Consider the following 18,587-nt stretch of genomic DNA (forward strand, 5'->3'; position numbering starts at 1 on the left):
AGCAGTTTCCTTATGTTGTCTGTTCAGCCTGTAAACCAAACCAAACCAAACCATTCTTGGAGGCATTTCATGCGTAGTCTGGCACGAGCGATAACCGATGTGCCCATAGCCATGTGTCCCAAGAGTTGGAGGCACTGTCTGGGTGAAATATGGGGATTGGATTGTACTGTCTCCATCAACGAGGAGAGACTAAGAAATCTGTAATGTGGGACGAGTGCCTTCGCCTGAATGGAGCTGAGGTCGGCTCCTATGAATTCTAGCCTCTGTTCTGGTGTTAATGTGAATTTTTGTTCATTGATCTGTAGGCCCAGATTCTGAAACAGATCCAGTGTGGTCTGAGTGACTTGCTGGGCCTTTGCGAAGGACCATGCCCTTAAAAGGCAATCGTCCATGTCAAGATAAATCATGAAGTCTTGAGAGCATAAGTGGGCCGCCACCACCGAGAGGACTTTGGGAGAATACTCTGGGGGTCAAGGAGAGGCCAAAGGGGAGTTCTCTGTATTGGTTGTGGTCTTGGTCCAGCGCGAACCTGAGGTAATGTCTGTGGCTCGGTATAACTGAGATGGGAAAATAAGCATCCTGGAGGTTGAGGGCTGAGAACTAGTCTTCTTTTTCTAACGCTGGAATGATTGTAGATAATATGACCATCTTGAACTTCTGAGCCCTGATAAACTTGTTGAGCACTCTGAGGTCCAATATAGGTCTTCAACCCCCTTTTTTTCTCCAGTATCAGGGAGTAATGAGAATAGAAGCCTCTGTCCCTTAGATGTGCGGGCACTGGCTCTATGGCTCATATGCTGAGAAGGTGGTTTATCTCCTAGGCAGCAGGCTCTTGTGATAGGGGTCCTTGAAGAGGGACTGGGAAAGGTATTTGGGATGGGGGAGAAATGGACGGAGTATCCATCTCGGATGATCTCCAACACGCATTTGTCAAAGGTTATCCATTCCCAGTGCTGTGGAACGGGGCGAGACTATCTCCGAACGGATGGGTGGGGTTTCCCAGAGTGAAATGAGAAGAGTGTTCTACAGGTACCTCGACCATCCCGTCAAAGCTATCTCTTTGAGGTGGAGGGCTAAGAGGAAGTTTGCTGAGATCCCGATGTCTTTCATCTGGAGAACCTGGGCTTCTTCCTCTGAGGTTCATACAATCTCTGTGTATATTGAGATGGAAACTAGGATGAGTATTGAGAGGAGTATTGTGAGCAACGCTTGAATGGTCACTGAGTGCTGTGCCTTCTTTTGTACCCAGGTGCATAGATACCGGGGATCGAAGAGGAGCCCTCGAATCTTTTAGTGTGTAGAGGGAGGAAACAGTCTTTTCAGCAAATAATTTCATCCCCTCAAAGGGGAGGTCCTTCACCATCATTTGGACCTCCTTGGGGAAGCCAAACAATGAAGCCAGGAGGCCCACCACATCACAATGGCATTTGAAATAGAACATGCTGCTGTGTCAGCTGCATCAAGTGCAGACTGGAGAGACCTTTTTGCCACCAGCTGGCCTTCATTAATCCAGGCTTTAAATTGGTCCTTGTGAGAATCGGGGAGTTGTTCAATAAGAGAACTAAGCTTCACATACTTCTGATAGTTGTGTTTAGCCCACAAGGCTTGATAGTTCGCCACTATGAATTGGAGGGTGGCCAAGGAATAGGTCCAGGTGCTTCCAATCCCAGTCATAAGTGGTGGACTTAAAGTGGTGTTGGTGGCTTCAAGAGTAAACCTCATCCACAATGATTGAATTGGGAGGCAGGTGTGAGAACAGGAACTCCATGTCCTTTGCTGGCACATGTCTTCTCCTCCCTCTTATAAGTTGGTGGGATGGATGTGGGGGTCTGCCACATCACCCTGACGGGATCCAGTAGAGCCTTATTAATAGGGAGGGCCACTCTGGAGGAGTGGAGAAATGCAGAATGTCCACCAGTTTGTAATTTGACTCAGACACCTCTTGTAAAAATATTTGGAGTGTCTCTGCCATCCTCTGTGCCAAGCCCAAGAACAGTTTAAAGTCATCCTCTATACATGGCAGAGGAGGCATCACCATCTCATCTGATGATAATGACAAGAAGTGGGCTGAAGAAATGACTTCCTCCTCAACTTTGGTCTCCGGTTCCTCTCTTGCCTGTTCAGGGAGTTCAGAGGTCCTCGAGGCAATGGCTGAAAGAGGGTACTTCCTTGGCTGTGGGTAGGCCACACTAGCAGTGATGGAGGCCTGTTGCCTTTGGGCCTGCCAGGGGTCCCAGTACGGCCATTGAGATGGGAAGGGGCTCGGTGATTGGTACCACAGTTGCCCAAACCAGGGAGGCTGCAGGTCAGAGGGGTGATATGCCCAGTGTCCATAATGAAACTGGGCTCCATATGGCGGGTGAGAAGAGTGAAGGAAGCTGGCTCACATTCTGATTCTGACAACCAAAAGAGCAGTGTGTGGCAGGAGGTCATCAGTGAGTCAAGGGCTCTGTGTGAATTTGGTACCAGGCCCCCATTACTGAGCAGAGGAGAGTCCAGTCTGTTGGACACTAAAAGATCTGTCATGCACCGGAAATCTGTCAGTGTGGAGGGCATTGGTACTGGCAGAGGCTGTTGGTGCCAAAGACGCTTGCACCTACAGTGTCGGAGATGCAGATCTGACAGCAGGGTCTGTCAGTGCCTGGTGTATCGCCAGCAGTACTGATGTTGATGACCGTACAGATGGAGCCTTCCCCGGGGCAGATATTCTACGTTTCTCATGTACCCCCGGTATTGATGCTTCTTTCTCTGTGCCCATCGAGTCTTCAGGCATTCCAACTTGCCCTGTCGGTTCGGTAAAGCACATGCCCTGGATACCAGATTTCAGTGGCTTCGGTGCTGTTAGTACTGATTATACTGATTGAGCCGAGGATTGTTTTTCACTTCATTGGGGCTTGCTATGGGGAGGCACAGACCTTTTCTTAGATGCCTTATGTGAGTGGCTCACAGGTGTCTCTCTGAGTTTACCTTCTTTCAGAGTGGAGGGCTGTGGCGAGGGCTCCCACCAGGACTCCGGAGGTTGAAGGGCTGACTCCACGAGTAGGAGTCTGAGCCTCAGTTTTCTCTCCTTCCTGGATCTGGGCTTCAGTTGCTTACACAGGCCACACTTCTATTTCTCTCCCAGGTAGCGGATGCACTGCGAGTGTCTGTCAGTCACTGGGATAGATTCCTTGCAAAGGCTTCCTTTTTGAAGCCCGGAGAGCCAGGCATATCCCTATGGGGTGAGGGGGATCCCACCACAGGGAGTTGATGAAGTCCCTTTCTTTTCTTCTTTCTTTTTTTAAAGGCAACAGCCAAAATAAAATGTAAACAAAGCAAAGAAAGATAAAAGGGGCTTCAAAAGAAGCTAAAATTAACAATTCTAAGAGAACTAACGATCTGCAAATGGACAGCTCTAGCTCAGTCTCTAGCCAGGGACAGTTGAGAAGGGACTGAGGAGGGATTGCCTACCCATGGCTAGCCTTGTTCCCCACCAGCCAGTATGCATGCATGGGCAGGACTACCACCAAAGTTCTCCAACCAACAGCGCAGAGATGCAGATACATGTATAGTGGAGCACCCATACGGACAATACTCGAAGAAAAATCATACGTGCCTGAGGATAGACAGGATGAGGGCTCAATCTACAATTTAGGGTGTCAGATTGTATCTTCAGCCTTTACAAGTAGAGGGCACAAGGTCAAGTGGTTCCCAGACTAGGGAGGCCTGATCCTTAAGGGCCAAGAGGCCTGTTCAATCAGCTCCCCCCCATCCCTTTGCCATAATTAGCTACCTCCCAGAGTAAGGCGGCTGAACTAATTGGAGTCATTTGACAGACTGATAAATATCAGGACCTCATAAAAGGGCAGAGAGAACTCAGTTTGAAGGAAGAACTACAAGAAGCAAGTTGGTCTCCTGTGTAAGACCCTGAAATAGATTCTGATAGGACTCCAGGGAAGAAGGGTCAGATCTATATCCCAGAGCATAGAAGAAGGAAAGGTGGCCCAAAGGGGCTGAGACTGAGAGTCATAAGAAACACCCTGGGAGTCAACACTCTATCCCAGAGCAAAGAGATGTAAAGGGAGCCCAGAAGTTGTTATGAAGAGGAGCTCTGAGCCACATGAATTCCTGGGAGACAGAAAACCTTAGTAAGGGGAAACTGAGCCAGAGTGTGTTTGCAGCATCATGCTCAGCTAGCAGGGGGGTGCTGCGAGGCAGGCATACCTCATGGGACTGCCTCTAGGTATCATTTCACTTTCCCCAGTGAGAGAAATTATAGAGAGGATTCATTTAGCGTCCATTAACAATGTTCCGGATCAGTTCTCATAAAGCAAAGATGCTGAAAAGGAAACTGCTGTCATTCACTGTACTCTCATCTTTTTTTTTTGGTGTGCGCGCGCAGTGGGAACACAATCTTACAAGCTGTGGGGTTCACCTTACTATTGTGCATTAACACATACAGGAACAGAAAAATATACTTACCAACAAAAATTTATTCCAAAGATCTAAAAATTTAAACCTTCCCGATAAGACTAAATTCCAATATGCAATTGCCATTTCTAAATCTGCAAAAAACAAGACAAAAATCACATATTACAGTGCTTTATACACAGTTTTGATTTTACCCATACATCTCACTATACAAATTTATTGGCCAGTTTTTAAACCTCTTTTTATGATGAATGGTCTTAAGACCCAGTTAAAAAGCTGCCTGCATGTTGAGATGTAGAAGCCTAGGATATGTCTCCATGGTACACAGTGACAAAGATGTATTTGTTAAGTGTAGATCTGGAGTGCTCAGCTGTTAAACAGGTCATACTACTGCGTGCGACTTCGCTCAGTTTCCTTTAGCTTGTAATGAAAGCCTTTTCAAAAACTCACATTTTGAAGTACTGGTTCACTGTGAAGTTATATATAATCAAAGCAGCCTGGTTTGATTACCACTGAAGATAGCAATTCAATAGTAATAATGGCATATGGAACAATGTAGGCATAAAAGGAATCACAATTACATACAGAGAAGGATAAAAGACGGAACAAAACATTGAAGCTATCATTGAGCATGTTAATGTATCTTTTACCTATATAGCTAGCACTCAGTGATTATCAGTAATCCTGGCTAAACCCCAGTTTATAAAAAGTATTGATATAGTATCCATCTAGACATGCATAAAGCAATTCACATGAAGAAAATGGTATTGACTTAACATTAATGTTTGGATTTAAATCCACAAAAATCAAAATATTCAGCCTGAAAGATGCTGGATGCCTTGTCTCCTTGCCCATTTTGTGTGTTAGATTGGCATTTCTTAGGGCTTTTAAGGAAAAAAAAAAAAAAAAAAAGCTTTCAGTCATCTGGAGCACAATATTTCTGCAGCAACCCTCATGACAGTATAGCTTTTCTACAAGTCACTTATAACAAGAAGGCCTATACCCAATATTAAAGACCTATGCCACAATTTATCAAAAGCAACTAATGATTTTGGGTGCCTCACTTTTGGAGTACTCAACTTGAGATACCTTCAAAGTTGGGTGTAAATGTTTTAAGGTATTTGGGTACCCAAAAAAGGTGAGGTATCTAAAATAAAAGAACGCTTTTGAAAATCTGGGCTGTGGACTACAGTAGTTAGTTGCTTAAGTGAATCATGGCAAGAATAAAACAAATTTTAATATCATGGATACTAGAGTTCAGAATTTAGCAAAGTAACCAAAGTGTTAAATGAGTGATAGTCCTTTGCTTAGTTCACTGGGGGTGGGGGGGATGACACATTCAGATGGAACCTGAACAGGGGATTTTTGGATCCCAAAGTAGTTCTGCTTGTTAAGTTAAGTGACATTTCACTAACTTTTATTAGTAGTAGTGCCCTCTTTTCAAATATCTACTGTGAGAGAGATTAGTTTTAATCATGAATTACAGCGTACTTGTCCAGGAGTCCTAGTCCATAAGGAATTATCCAGAAGTTCTGGCTGAAAACATAGGTTTATGATAGACGTGTCATCTTGCCCACACCCCTCTATTCTACAGTATACTTAATCCTTTTCTTTTTGCGGATACAGACTAACACAGCTGCTACTCTGAAATATGCATGTGTGTGTATATTAATAGACAAACAACTGCATTAAAGTTGTGAAGTAAAGCTGTCAGGGTTCCCTCCCCACTCTGAACTCTAGGGTACAGATGTGAGGACCCACATGAAAGACCCCCTAAGCTTATCTCTACCAGCTTAGGTTAAATTAGGCTTAGGCACAAATTCTTAAATTAGCTTAGGCACAAATAAATTAGCTTAGGAACAAATTCTTCCTTGTCCTTGGAACAGTATCGCTGCCACCACCAAGTGAATTGGACAAAGATTTAGGAAAAGGACCACTTGGAGTTCCTGTTTCCCCAAAATATCCCCCCAAACCCCTTCACCCCCTTTCCTGGGGAGACTTGAGAGTAAACAAGGTGAGCACAGACCAGGCCCTTGGGTTTTTAGGACACTAAAAACCCATCAGGTTCTTAAAAACAGAACTTTATTATAAAGAAAAAGTAAAAGAAGCACCTCTGTGAAATCAGGATGGAAGGTAATTTTACAGGGTAATCAGATTCAAAACACAGAGGATTCCCCTCTAGGCAAAACTTTAAAGTTACAAAAAAAACCCCACCAGGAATAAACCTCCCTCTTAGCCTCGGGAAAATTCACAAGCTAAAATAAAAGATAATCTAAAGCATTTCCTTCCTATTACTTAAAATTTGTAATCTTAGATGCTTAGTTCAGGTATGGCTTTAGGAGATGTATTTTCCCTGCCCTGGTTCCTTGCTGTCCCGGAGAGAACACAAAGAAACACAAAAGAAAAACCTTCTCCCACAAATCTGAAAGTATCTTCTCCTCTTATTGGTCCTTTTGGTCAGGTGCCAACCAAGTTATCTGAGCTTCTTAACCCTTTACAGGTAAAGGAGGGATTTTATGCTACCGTTAGCTGTATGTTTGTGACAGAAGTACTAAAAGGTCAGAAATTGACAGAGATAAAGGTGCCCGACCACCTTCATCTCTGTCCTCTTGACTGTATGCATAACAGTCAGATTATATCATCATACACTGTTTTCTGCAAGATTCCTGCCTTGTTCAGTGCAGCAGAAGACTAGTGCTCAGCGAATAAAACAGCTGGTTCAGTATTTTTTGCCATCCTTACTGTTATTATCCCCCATTTTCAAACCTGGAACTACTATATTTCCAGATAGAAAAATCTGTGGCAGAGCCTGTATTTCCTACATCTCAGTCCAGTGCTCTGATCACAAAGCTATTCTTCCTCTTCCAGCAGACTCCTCTCATTTGCTACACATCATGCTATGACAATCACTAAGGCTGAGGTGCTATAGACCCAAGGCCCATACACCAAAGAATCCTGCTTAGTTATCTGACATACACAATGAATGAGTACAGGGACCTGTGCGAGGAGGTGGCAGGGGAGAAAGTTTGTCATAAAAAACTATTGTCATACATTCATAAGAGGGGACTAAGTTAAGACTGAGCTGGTTCAGCCTATAACTCTGACTGGCTTTAGAGAAGAAAAAAAAAAAGTCTTGCTAGGTAAGGTGCCTTCTTTTCCCAAGGCATTTTGTTTGAAACATAACGTATTGAATATCTTATGTTCTTTAGAGATTAAGGTAACATTTAATACAACAAAAGTTTTAAAGAAAAAGCATAAACTCTGATAGAGCACTTCCAACCTTCGCCGTGTGATGATCTGGCACTCATCTCCTCATTTTATGGACATGATGGTCCACAATCATGCAATACATGAACTTATTGTAAGAAAAATTATGAATGTGTTTGAAATGCACCAAGACAGACATTTATTTGGAAAGAGTTAACATATAATATAGTCAGAACAAAAATGACATTAGTACATGCAAGGGGATATTATATACAACTATTTTATTCCACTACTCATGTATACTTAATGTTGAATGAATAGAGATGGAAACAGGAAGGAACTAATGTGAACAACATTATAGTTTCAATGATTCATTATGAGTTGACTGATTTTGGCAATGGTCACTCAGCTCATAATTATGAAATGTTATCCCATCCAACATAGAGAAATCAGCCTTCCAACACCACCATATGACATTTTACATTGAAATGCACATTGTAGGAAAGCACTACTTTTATGAGACAAAAGTTTTAAAATATTAGATTAAATACACCTGTTACGAAGGAAGGGGTGCAAAGGAAGTTAAAAGGACGCAGGGGTAGAAGTTCTCTGTGATTTTATTTATTATAGCATCTATATTTAAATAGAATGTCTCATTTATGAATATGTTTATTGTTAATTAAAGTGAACCTAATTATTTCAAGATTGTATTTAGTTTAATATGGTGAAAATAAAGCTTTGGGGAATGTTAAATGTTATTCTAACATTAATACTATACTTTGAGGGGAATTCTCTGTGTGTATGTGGCAAGCAATCTCTTGCAAAGTAGGCAATAAAAATATAGGACAGGCTTGATATAACAATGTACAATAAGCATACTTCTCATGCAGGAGGTGGAACTACACATTCATATTTCTAAATTCTCTTTTATGTAGTGATTTCTGAGACAGATAGCAAAGAGAAAAATTCATAATGGGTAGTAAAGTTAGCATTAATGATTATCGGGGTGTTGTATGTAAGACACAGGAGGCAGTTGTCCCACTCCACTAGGCACTGGTGATGCCTCAACTGGAGTACTGTATCCAGTTCTGGGCACCACCCATTAGGAAAGATGTGGACAGATTAGAAAGAGTCCAGAGGAGAGCAACAAAAATGATAAAAGATTTAGAAACCCTGACCTATCAGGAAAGGTTAAAAAAACTGGGCACATTTAGTCTTGAGAAAAGATGACTGAGAACTCATCACAGTCTTCAAATATGCTAAGGGATGTTATAAAGAGAATGGTGATTAATTGTTCTCCATGTTCACTGAAGATAGGACAAGAAGTAGCTTGCTTAATCTCCAGTAAGGGAGATTTAGGTTAGATATTAGGAAAATATAAAAAAGGGTAGTTAAACTCTGGAATAGACTTCCAGGTGAGGTTGTATAATCCTCATCATTGGAAGCTTTTAACAACAGTAAGGATAAGCAACTGTCAAGGATGATCTAGGTTTACTGGGCCCTGCCACAGCTGATGACTTCTCAAGGTCCCTTCCAGCCCTACATTTCTAAGATTCCTCAGCCCTAACACTGCAAAAATCAAGCTCTCCAAAAGTCATAACATTCCAAAAGTTAAGTTTGTTCCTGCAGTGTTAACTGGCCACATTGCATATCCTATACATTTTATGCTATATAGTAATAATTACATTAAAATTACATTAAGAGAGAACATAGGACTAGAAAATATACTATGCATGGAGAGATCTAAAAAATGAAATTCATGGGGGAGAAATGTAAATCTTAGGACTTTCCTCACTTAAGTGTCCGATTTTTCAAACTTAATGTTGCATTAATGCTTTTTTTTTTTTTTTTTTGGCATTTAATCTACTCTTTCCCCCCCACACCTAAAAAAAAAAAAAGGTAGAAGTGAGATATGAAGTTATTTGGGAATTTTACATTCTTCCAGCCTCATCAGAGCTTCTAAACTCGATGGACCTAGCTTTCAGTTTAACTGTGCCAGTAAACTAAAGGACTACTAGGCATCATCAGCATTTTTCTTTAATGCACTGCAAAACTCCTTAAAGAAAAACTCCACAGCAAATAAGCAAAATTGGTCATTTACATGCTCATAATTTTAAAACCACTGAAATAACAGCTTTTTTCAAGTCTCAGTGAAACCTACAAGACAAAAGAACTTTGCATTTTGTAGTTTCAGATATTTAAAAAAGTTTTTAGTATGCAAAAATTTTTAATCAGAAAATTTGGAAAAAAGTCTTTTCGTACTTGAATAACTCAAAATTGGCTGACCTGATTTTTCTCCTTTGGGCTGAGAATCGAAGCATGGAAAAAACTTCACATCAAAAAGGAATTTATTGGATAAAGTTATGAGCAACTGAAACATGGGGATAGGAATGGAATTTGGAGCTCAACTTCAGTGATAACAGCTGCTACCCATACCTTCAATAATACACATACCATGCATACACTACCTGCTTATGAAGTTAGGCCTAACTCAATATCTCCCTATTTCCTCAAACATGTTTGGCTACTTAAAAAATCCATACCTCCTAATGGAATACAAAGTTGCCAAAAGCTGCAGGGGGAGGTCACACAACCACTACAATGAATTTGGAGTACTTAGAAGTTATGAGACTCCTTAGGCCATGAGTGTTTTATGTCATGCAAGAGCATTCCCTGTGTGGGCTTAGATTCAGTGTGTAGGTCTTGGGACTATTTACTTTAACATTGTACAGACATAAAAGCAGCTTCATAAATAAGATGAAATCACTTTAGGAACCACTTTAGGAAAAGGATAGATAAAAACACAGAAAATATCCTAATGCCACTATACAAATCCATGGTACATCCACCCCTTCCCCGCCCCCATTCCAACCTCTTCCCCGAAGTCCCCACCCCAACTCTGCCTCCTCCCTGCCCCCAGGGGGGGCAGGAGGGGTGCGGCGGGGGCTCAGGGCAGGGGGTTGGGATGCGGGGTGCAGGAAGGGTTCGGGGTGTGGGCTCTGGGGTGGCGCTGCCTTGCTGCTCGTCCAGGTACCTCCCCTGAAGCTCCCTTTGGCCGCGGTTCCCTATTCCCGGCCAATGGGAGAAGCGGGGGGCGGTGCCTGGAAGCCATGGCAATGCACGGAGCCCCCCCCGGCTGCAGGGACATTGTGCCGGCCGCTTCAGGGAGCAGCATGGGGCTCACGGGTCCACGGGGGGAAATCCTGCAGGCTGGATCCGGCCCACGGGCTGTAGTTTGCCCACCCCTGGCCTGGAGGTAGGCCATGGGTGGGCTGCTTGGCAGGCCGCAGGAAATAGCCCTGCGGGCCACATGTGGGCCACATGCGGGCCACGTGTTTGAGACCCCTGTTTTACACCATGTTATTTTATAAATGTCATTTTAAAATACTTAGAAAAAGGAAATTTAACCATTCTTCATGAAGCAGAAGTTAGTTTTAAGCATTAAACTTTATGATCTTTTTTATAGACAATTATGAGCATATATCAAGCACATATTAATCATGATCATTAACAGTCCATAGACTTCTGCCCGTTGGTGTCCACTTTCACCTTTCATTCTATACACATGTCTGAAAAGATTTTGATAAACATATAATAAAGACAATTTAATAAATATGCCATTATGTCAATTTATATGGGTTTTCAGATAGAGACATCATAAGTAAAAAAAGAAAAACAAGAGTTTGTGTTTTAAATTAAAATTTTCCTAAAAAATATCAATAAATGATCATCAGCCAAGAATAAGATATGTAATTACAAATGCATTTAAATTTCCTTATTGGTCAAAATGTCAAAGACTGCTAAACTAACCTTACTGTTTTTCCCTGAGATCTTTTTCGTTTGCCCATTCAATATAAACTCTGTCCAGATCTATCAGTCCTCCATCCAGCTGGTAACTCTTAATACACACCAGCATGTCCAAATGATCTACTTGTAAACGATTCCGTAGTTTGTTTTTTAGAGTGTTCATTAAGCTAAAGCCATGCTCATAGTCAGCACTTGATGCTAGGAATGTTCCTCCAATATCCATCAACTTTGCAAGATCCTGAAACTGTTCGTTCTGGTGAGCAAATGTCACCATATCCAGGAAACTTAAAACCAATTGGCTTTTGATTCTTTCAGCTACTGCAAACTTGAAGTCATTGTACTGACTGACTATAACAATCTGTTCAGCAAGAAAGTCTTTGTATTCTGAACATAGGGATTTGACAGATGATGCTTTAAGAAATCCAACTTCCATATATCGTTCCACATTCTTCCTGTTGCAAATTCTCCCGAAGCTCTGGCATCTCGACAATATACACAAACCATTCTGTTGTCCTCATCATATGAGAATATTTTACGAAGTTTAACAAGCATTACACTATGTGACTTCGGTGTAACTGTCTCTATAGTCTCATCCAGCCATCCAGATTTAAATGAAGTCGCTGTTCTTTTACGCTTTAGACTTCTAGACAGTGACATTTTACCAGACTGGTTCATATAAAATTAATATTTTTATTATATGGCTACTATTTCAATACGCTTAACAGCGTGACTCGACAAAAGGGCAAACGGGAGATCATTCATATCAGGATACCAGAAGTTTATGCATAGCTCCAATCTCGTCCATGCATCTGCGGCAAAAAACGAGGGAAAATGGAGATGTGTGGGTCCCGACGTGATCAACGTTCCATGTTCGAAATGCTGGCGGGGAGGGGTATGATTCACTGCCCTCCTTTCCCCCCCCTTGCCAGCTAGTAGAATCTGGCTGTGTTGATAGATGGCGGGCGAACAATGTCAAAAGTTGCCCGTAAATGATATTTCGGCCTACCTCTGATGTAGTATTTCATTTTTTGTGCGTGCGGTGTTTCGCCGTGTGCACACGTGCACAGCTTAGAGGGAACAGTGATCACTACATAAATCCATGGTACACCCAACAACTTGAATATTGTGTACAGTTCTGGTCATGTTATCTCAAAAAGATATATTAGAATTGGAAAAAGTACAGAGAACAGCAACAAAAATTATTAGGGCCATGGAACAGCTTTCATGTGAGGAGAGATTAAAAAGACTGGGACCGTTCATCTTAGAAAAGAGGCTAAGGGGGAATATGGTAGAGGTCTGTAAAATCATGAATGGTGTGGAAAAAGTGAATAAGGAAGTGTTATTTACCTCCCTCACATAACACATGAACCAGGGGTCACCCAATGAAATTAACAGGCAGCAGGTTTAAAAACAAACAAAAGGAAGTACTTCATCACAAAATACACAGTCAACTTGTGGAACTCATTGTCAGTGGATATTGTGAAGGCCAAAAGTTTAAGTGGATTCAAAAAAGAATTAGATAAGTTCATGCAGGATAGGTCCATCCAAGCCAACATGATCAGGGATGCAACCCATGCTCTGGGTGTCCCCAAACCTCTTACTACCAGAAGCTAGGCCTGGAAGACAGGGGATGGATCACTCAATAAACTGTCCTATTCTGTTCATTCCCTCTGAAGCCTCTAGCACCTGCCATTGTCAGAAGACACAACACTGGGCTAAACGGACCATTTGTCAGACCTAGTGTGGCCATTCTTATGTTCCTTAGGTTGCTTGTGCAACCTTAATTCAGTCTCCTTCTGCTTATTATTCCTGGAGGAATTCTGCGCCACTGCACATGTGCAGAATTCATGTTCCCCGCAGATTTGTTTGCTTCCCTGCAGAAAAATCACTTTCTGACAGGGAAGCAAAAGGAAGCTGCAAGAGCAGTCACACACCACTCCCTAGCTGTGCAGGTACATTGTTTCAGGCACCCAGAGCAGCCGGCGGAGAGGTAAATCACCGCAGGGCTCTGGACACTCCTGCCAGTGGATCCTACGCTGAGCTGGGATCAGCTGCTAATCCTGGCTGGGCTGGAGGCAGAAGAGGATGCGACTTCTTCTTCCCTTGCAAGGAATGGCTGGGGATGTGTCAGACCCACCCCCAGAAACCTCCCCCAGCTGCAGGAAGCTCAGCATCCTCCTCTGCTTCCTGCCCCCAACGCTCCCCAGCTGCAGGGGGAGGGGTCACTATATGGGAACCCCTGTGCATCTTGACCTCCCATACCCAGACACCCCTGCCAAGCCTCATCCTGTACACCCAGAACCACCCTAGCCCTCTATACCCAAACCCCACCCCATTGAACCTCAACGCCTGCATCTGGAGCCCCCTGCACCCGGACCTCCTGCCTCTGGACTCCCACTCCTGCACCCAGATCACCACCCTCCAAGCTCCCTGCACTCAAACCCCTACCCTGATGCCCCACCCCCTGGCACCACCCTAAGCCCCTACATCCAGACCCCCACGCCACTGACCCCCAATTAGCTGTGCCCAGACCCGCACCCCACCACGCTCCACTCCCCCAACACCCAGACCCCCCTGCTGAGACCCCCACACTCAGACCCCTCTGCTGAGCCCCAACCACTTTCATCTGGAAGCCCCTGCAAAGTCCCATTGCCCCTGCTCCTGGAACCTCCCCAACAAGCCTCTGTGCATCTAGATCCCCCCACATCTAGATCCCCCCACACCCCCCGCACTGAGCTGCCTTCAGCCAGATTGTCCCACACAGAACCCTCTCACCCCACACCTGGATCCCCCCACACTGAGCCCCTCCACACTTGGATCCTGCCTGGATGAGCCTGCCTGCCCCACTCCTGGTGCAGAGAAGCAAGGCCCCAGGGTGTCTGTGGGGCAGGCCCAGGCCTTGTGCTGTGTCAGGGTTGGGTGCAGCCTCACCACTGAGTCCATGTTCCCAGGGTGAGGGGTGGGGAGACTGCAGGGTGATCTCCCACCTTCGTGCAGTCAGTGACCTGTGCTCCCCACTGCCATGCTGGAGCTTCTGCATTTATATACTGACAAATAAAACTTGCAGAATTTTAAAATATTGGGCGCAGAATTTTTTTTCGGGGGGGGGGGGGGGGAGGGGAGACACAGAATGCCCTCAGGAGTAGCTTGTGCAATATGATTCAATATTTATTACATGATCACATATTATTATTACACCTACAAAATAAAGGGCAGCATGGCATTTCCTCAACCTTATCAGAAAATTCTAAAGATGTATTCCCGAGAAGCTACAACTTCATTAAGAAAATGACTATAGCATAGATTTAGCTAGTTTGAGAAAGAAGCAGGGAAGAGGAGAGAACGTTAGCACCTTCATTCTGGACTGGACTGTCTTTTCCCTCTACTTCTGAACTTATTCTAGGACTATGAAAGAAAGAGAGTAATAATCATACCATGCAACATATCCCCCTTCACAACACCCTCAACCTCAAAACAGTGGAGTCAGAGAGTGACTCCTATGGCTAAGTGTCATACACAGAAGCATACTGCACCATTCAGTATCCTTACATGTAAAGGGTCTGCACACAAGAGCCAGAGTACGTCTCCACAGCAAAAAAAAAAAAAAAAAAATCCAACCCAAATCCTGCAACAGCAAGTCTCAGAGCCTGGATCAACTAACTTGGGTTCATGGTAGCAGGGGGCTAAATATAACAGCGTAGACATTAGGTGGACCCAAGACCCTCCTCCCTCACCAGATTTCCGAGTCCAGGATCCAGCCTGAGGCCAAACGTCTACACTATTTTTAGCCTCGCAGGGTGAGCCTGAGTCAGTTGACCAGGGTCTGAACCTTGCTGCCATGTTTTTCGTTTTTTTTTTTCCCCCCCTGCGTAATGTACCTTAAGCTTGCAAAGTATTCAAACTGTTGGGTGTTAATTTTTTCTTCAAGGTACCCTGGATTGGTCTAATTTGGTCTTTTTCCTCTTGTTCCATGACTATAACTTCATGTGAGATGACATTTCTTTCTCCTACAACTCAAACAAGAGCTTCACAGCATAGTCACATCTATTTTTTGCTTCAATTAGTCTTTCTGACAAACTGCAGTAAAATCTGGCTCATGTGCCTGTAAAGAAAAGGATTTTCTCAGAATAAGTCAACTGATTATGTGCAAGATGTGATGAGCTATTGAATCCCTCCTTCGCCCTTCCCCTTTTGATTAATCATAATACTTGACTTTAAACTACAAGCTTGCTCATGATGGATGTGGAAAAAAGAACCCATTGCTCCATCTTCTAGGCAGAAATAAAACTCTGCATATTGCCAGGCAAGATTCACCACAAGTATGGTCCACCCCGGAAATCTGTCTGCTAGATTCTCAAAGACTAATAGAAAAATTTACCTAAACAAAAGACCAAAGAAGCAGAACCTGAGGCATTACTAGTATTAGTAAGCCATTCCCTAATTACTGTGACAGAATCTAGCATCAAAGAACTGTGTCCTACACCAGTGCTTCCACAGATTGCCATGCTTTTCAGAATACCAGCAAGAAAAATGTGAAATGGAAGAAAACAGACTAAGGCTATGTCTACAGTGCTTATCTTACAATGGCGCAGCTGTGCTTCTGCAGCCGGGCCGTTGTAAGGCAAGCAGTGTAGCCGCTCTTTGGTGCCCGGAGAGAGCTCTCCTTACGACAAAATAAAACCACCCCGAATGGGTACAGTAGCTTCATGAGCCAGGAGAGCATTACTTTAAATGTAAGCTGCAGAAGCTATCGGAAGCCTGCATCCCAAGAAAGGGGAAAAAATTCATAGGCAGGAGTTGTAGACCAAGCTGGATGAGCAAGCATCTCAGAGAGGTGATTAAGAAAAAGCAGAAAGCATACAGGGAGTGGAAGATGGGAGGGATCAGCAAGGAAAGCTACCTTACTGAGGTCAGAACATGTAGGGATAAAGTGAGACAGGCTAAAAGTCAAGTAGAGTTGGACCTTGCAAAGGGAATTAAAACCAATAGTAAAAGGTTCTATAGCCATATAAATAAGAAGAAAACAAAGAAAGAAGAAGTGGGACTGCTAAACACTGAGGATGGAGTGGAGGTCAAGGATAATCTAGGCATGGCCCAATATCTAAACAAATACTTTGCCTCAGTCTTTAATAAGGCTAAAGAGGATCTTAGGGATAATAGTAGGATGACAAATGTGAATGAGGATATGGAGGTAGATATTACCATATCTGAGGTAGAAGCGAAACTCATACAGCTTAATGGGACTAAATCGGGGGGCCCAGATAATCTTCATCCCAGAATATTAAAGGAATTGGCACCCGAAATTGCAAGCCCATTACCAAGAATTTTTAATGAATCTGTAAACTCAGGGGTTGTACCATATGATGGGAGAATTGCTAACATAGTTCCTATTTTTAAGAAAGGGAAAAAAAGTGATCTGGGTAACTACAGGCCTGTTAGTTTGACATCTGTAGTATGCAAGGTCTTGGAAAAAATTTTGAAGGAGAAAGTAGTTAAGGACATTGAGGTCCATGCTAAATGGGACAAAATACAACATGGTTTTACAAAAGGTAGATTGTGCCAAACCAACCTGATCTCCTTCTTTGAGAAAGTAACAGATTTTTTAGACAAAGGAAATGCAGTAGATCTAATTTACCTAGATTTCAGTAAGGCGTCTGATACTGTGCCACATGGGGAATTATTAGTTAAATTGGAAAAGATGGGGATCAATATGAAAATTGAAAAGTGGATAAGGAATTGGTTAACAGGGAGACTACAGTGGGTCATACTGAAAGGTGAACTGTCAGGTTGGAGGGAGGTTACCAGTGGAGTTCCTCAGGGATCAGTTTTGGGGCCAATCTTATTTAATCTTTTTATTATTCACCTCAGCACAAAAAGTGGGAGTGTGCTAATAAAGTTAGCGGATGATACAAAGCTGGGAGGTATTGTCAATTTAGAGAGAGACCGGGATATCATACAGGAAGATTTGGCTGACCTTGTAAACTGGAGTAATAGTAATAGGATGAAATTTAATAGTGAGAAGTGTAAGGTCATGCATTTAGGGATTAATAACAAGAATTTTAGTTATAAGCTGGAGACGCATCAATTAGAAGTAACGCAGGAGGAGAAGGACCTTGGAGTATTGGTTGATCATAGGATGACTATGAGCCGCCAATGTGATATGACAGTGAAAAAAGCTAATGCAGTCTTGGGATGCATCAGGCGAGGTATTTCCAGTAGAGATAAGGAGGTTTTAGTACCATTATACAAGGCACTGGTGAGACCTCACCTGGAATACTGTGTGCAGTCCTGGTCTCCCATGTTTAAGAAAGATGAATTCAAACTGGAACAGATACAGAGAAGGGCTACTAGGACAATCCGAAGAATGGAAAACTTGTTGTATGAAAGGAGACTCAAGGAGCTTGGCTTGGTTAGCCTAACTAAAAGAAGGTTGAGGGGAGATATGATTGCTCTCTATAAATATATCAGAGGGATAAATACCGGAGAGGGAGAGGAATTATTTAAGCTCAGTACCAATGTGGACAAGAACAAATGGATATAAACTGGTCATTGGGAAGTTTAGACTTGAAATTAGACAAAGGTTTCTAACCATCAGAGGAGTGAAGTTTTGGAATATCCTTCCAAGGGGCAAAAGACCTATCTGGTTTTAAGATTAGACTCGATAAGTTTATGGAGGAGATGGTATGATGGGATAACATGATTTTGGCAATTAATTGATCTTTAAATATTCATGGTAAATAGGCCCAATGGCCTGTGATGGGATGTTAGATGGGGTGGGATCTGAGTTACTATAGAAAATTCTTTCCTGGGTATCTGGCTGGTGAATCTTGCCCATATGCTTGGGGTTTAGCTGATCGCCATATTTGGGGTTGGGAAGGAATTTTCCTCCAGGGCAGATTGGAAGAGGCCGTGGAGGTTTTTTGCCTTCCTCTGTAGCATGGGGCGTGGGTCACTTGCTGGAGGATTCTCTGCTCCTTGAAGTCTTTAAACCACGATTTGAGGACTTCAATAGCTCAGACATAGGTGAGAGGTTTTTCACAGGAGTGGGTGGGTAAGATTCTGTGGCCTGCGTTGTGCGGGAGGTCGGACTAGATGATCATAATGGTCCCTTCTGACCTTAGTATCTATGAATCTCTCTCTGATGAAGCAATGTCCATACCAGT

At 43.1% G+C, this 18,587-nt stretch overlaps 1 protein-coding gene across 4 annotated transcripts in view; it reads right to left on the bottom strand.

Annotated features, from left to right (window-relative positions):
• Positions 1 to 18,587, bottom strand: part of DCUN1D2 (defective in cullin neddylation 1 domain containing 2) — a 57,903-nt gene that overhangs the window by 14,370 nt on the left and 24,946 nt on the right. For 3 of the 4 annotated variants that reach the window (XM_007063832.4, XM_043535999.1, XM_043536008.1), the window contains exon 5: positions 4,462 to 4,544. In XM_007063832.4, coding sequence (XP_007063894.2) covers positions 4,462 to 4,544 — 83 coding nt within the window. Of the gene's footprint in view, positions 1 to 4,461; positions 4,545 to 11,427; positions 12,234 to 18,587 lie in introns of all 4 variants that reach the window. The other variant, XR_006287460.1, reaches the window with a different exon arrangement.

This window comes from Chelonia mydas, chromosome 1 (genome assembly GCF_015237465.2).
Source record: "Chelonia mydas isolate rCheMyd1 chromosome 1, rCheMyd1.pri.v2, whole genome shotgun sequence".
NCBI classification, from domain to species: Eukaryota; Metazoa; Chordata; order Testudines; family Cheloniidae; genus Chelonia; species Chelonia mydas.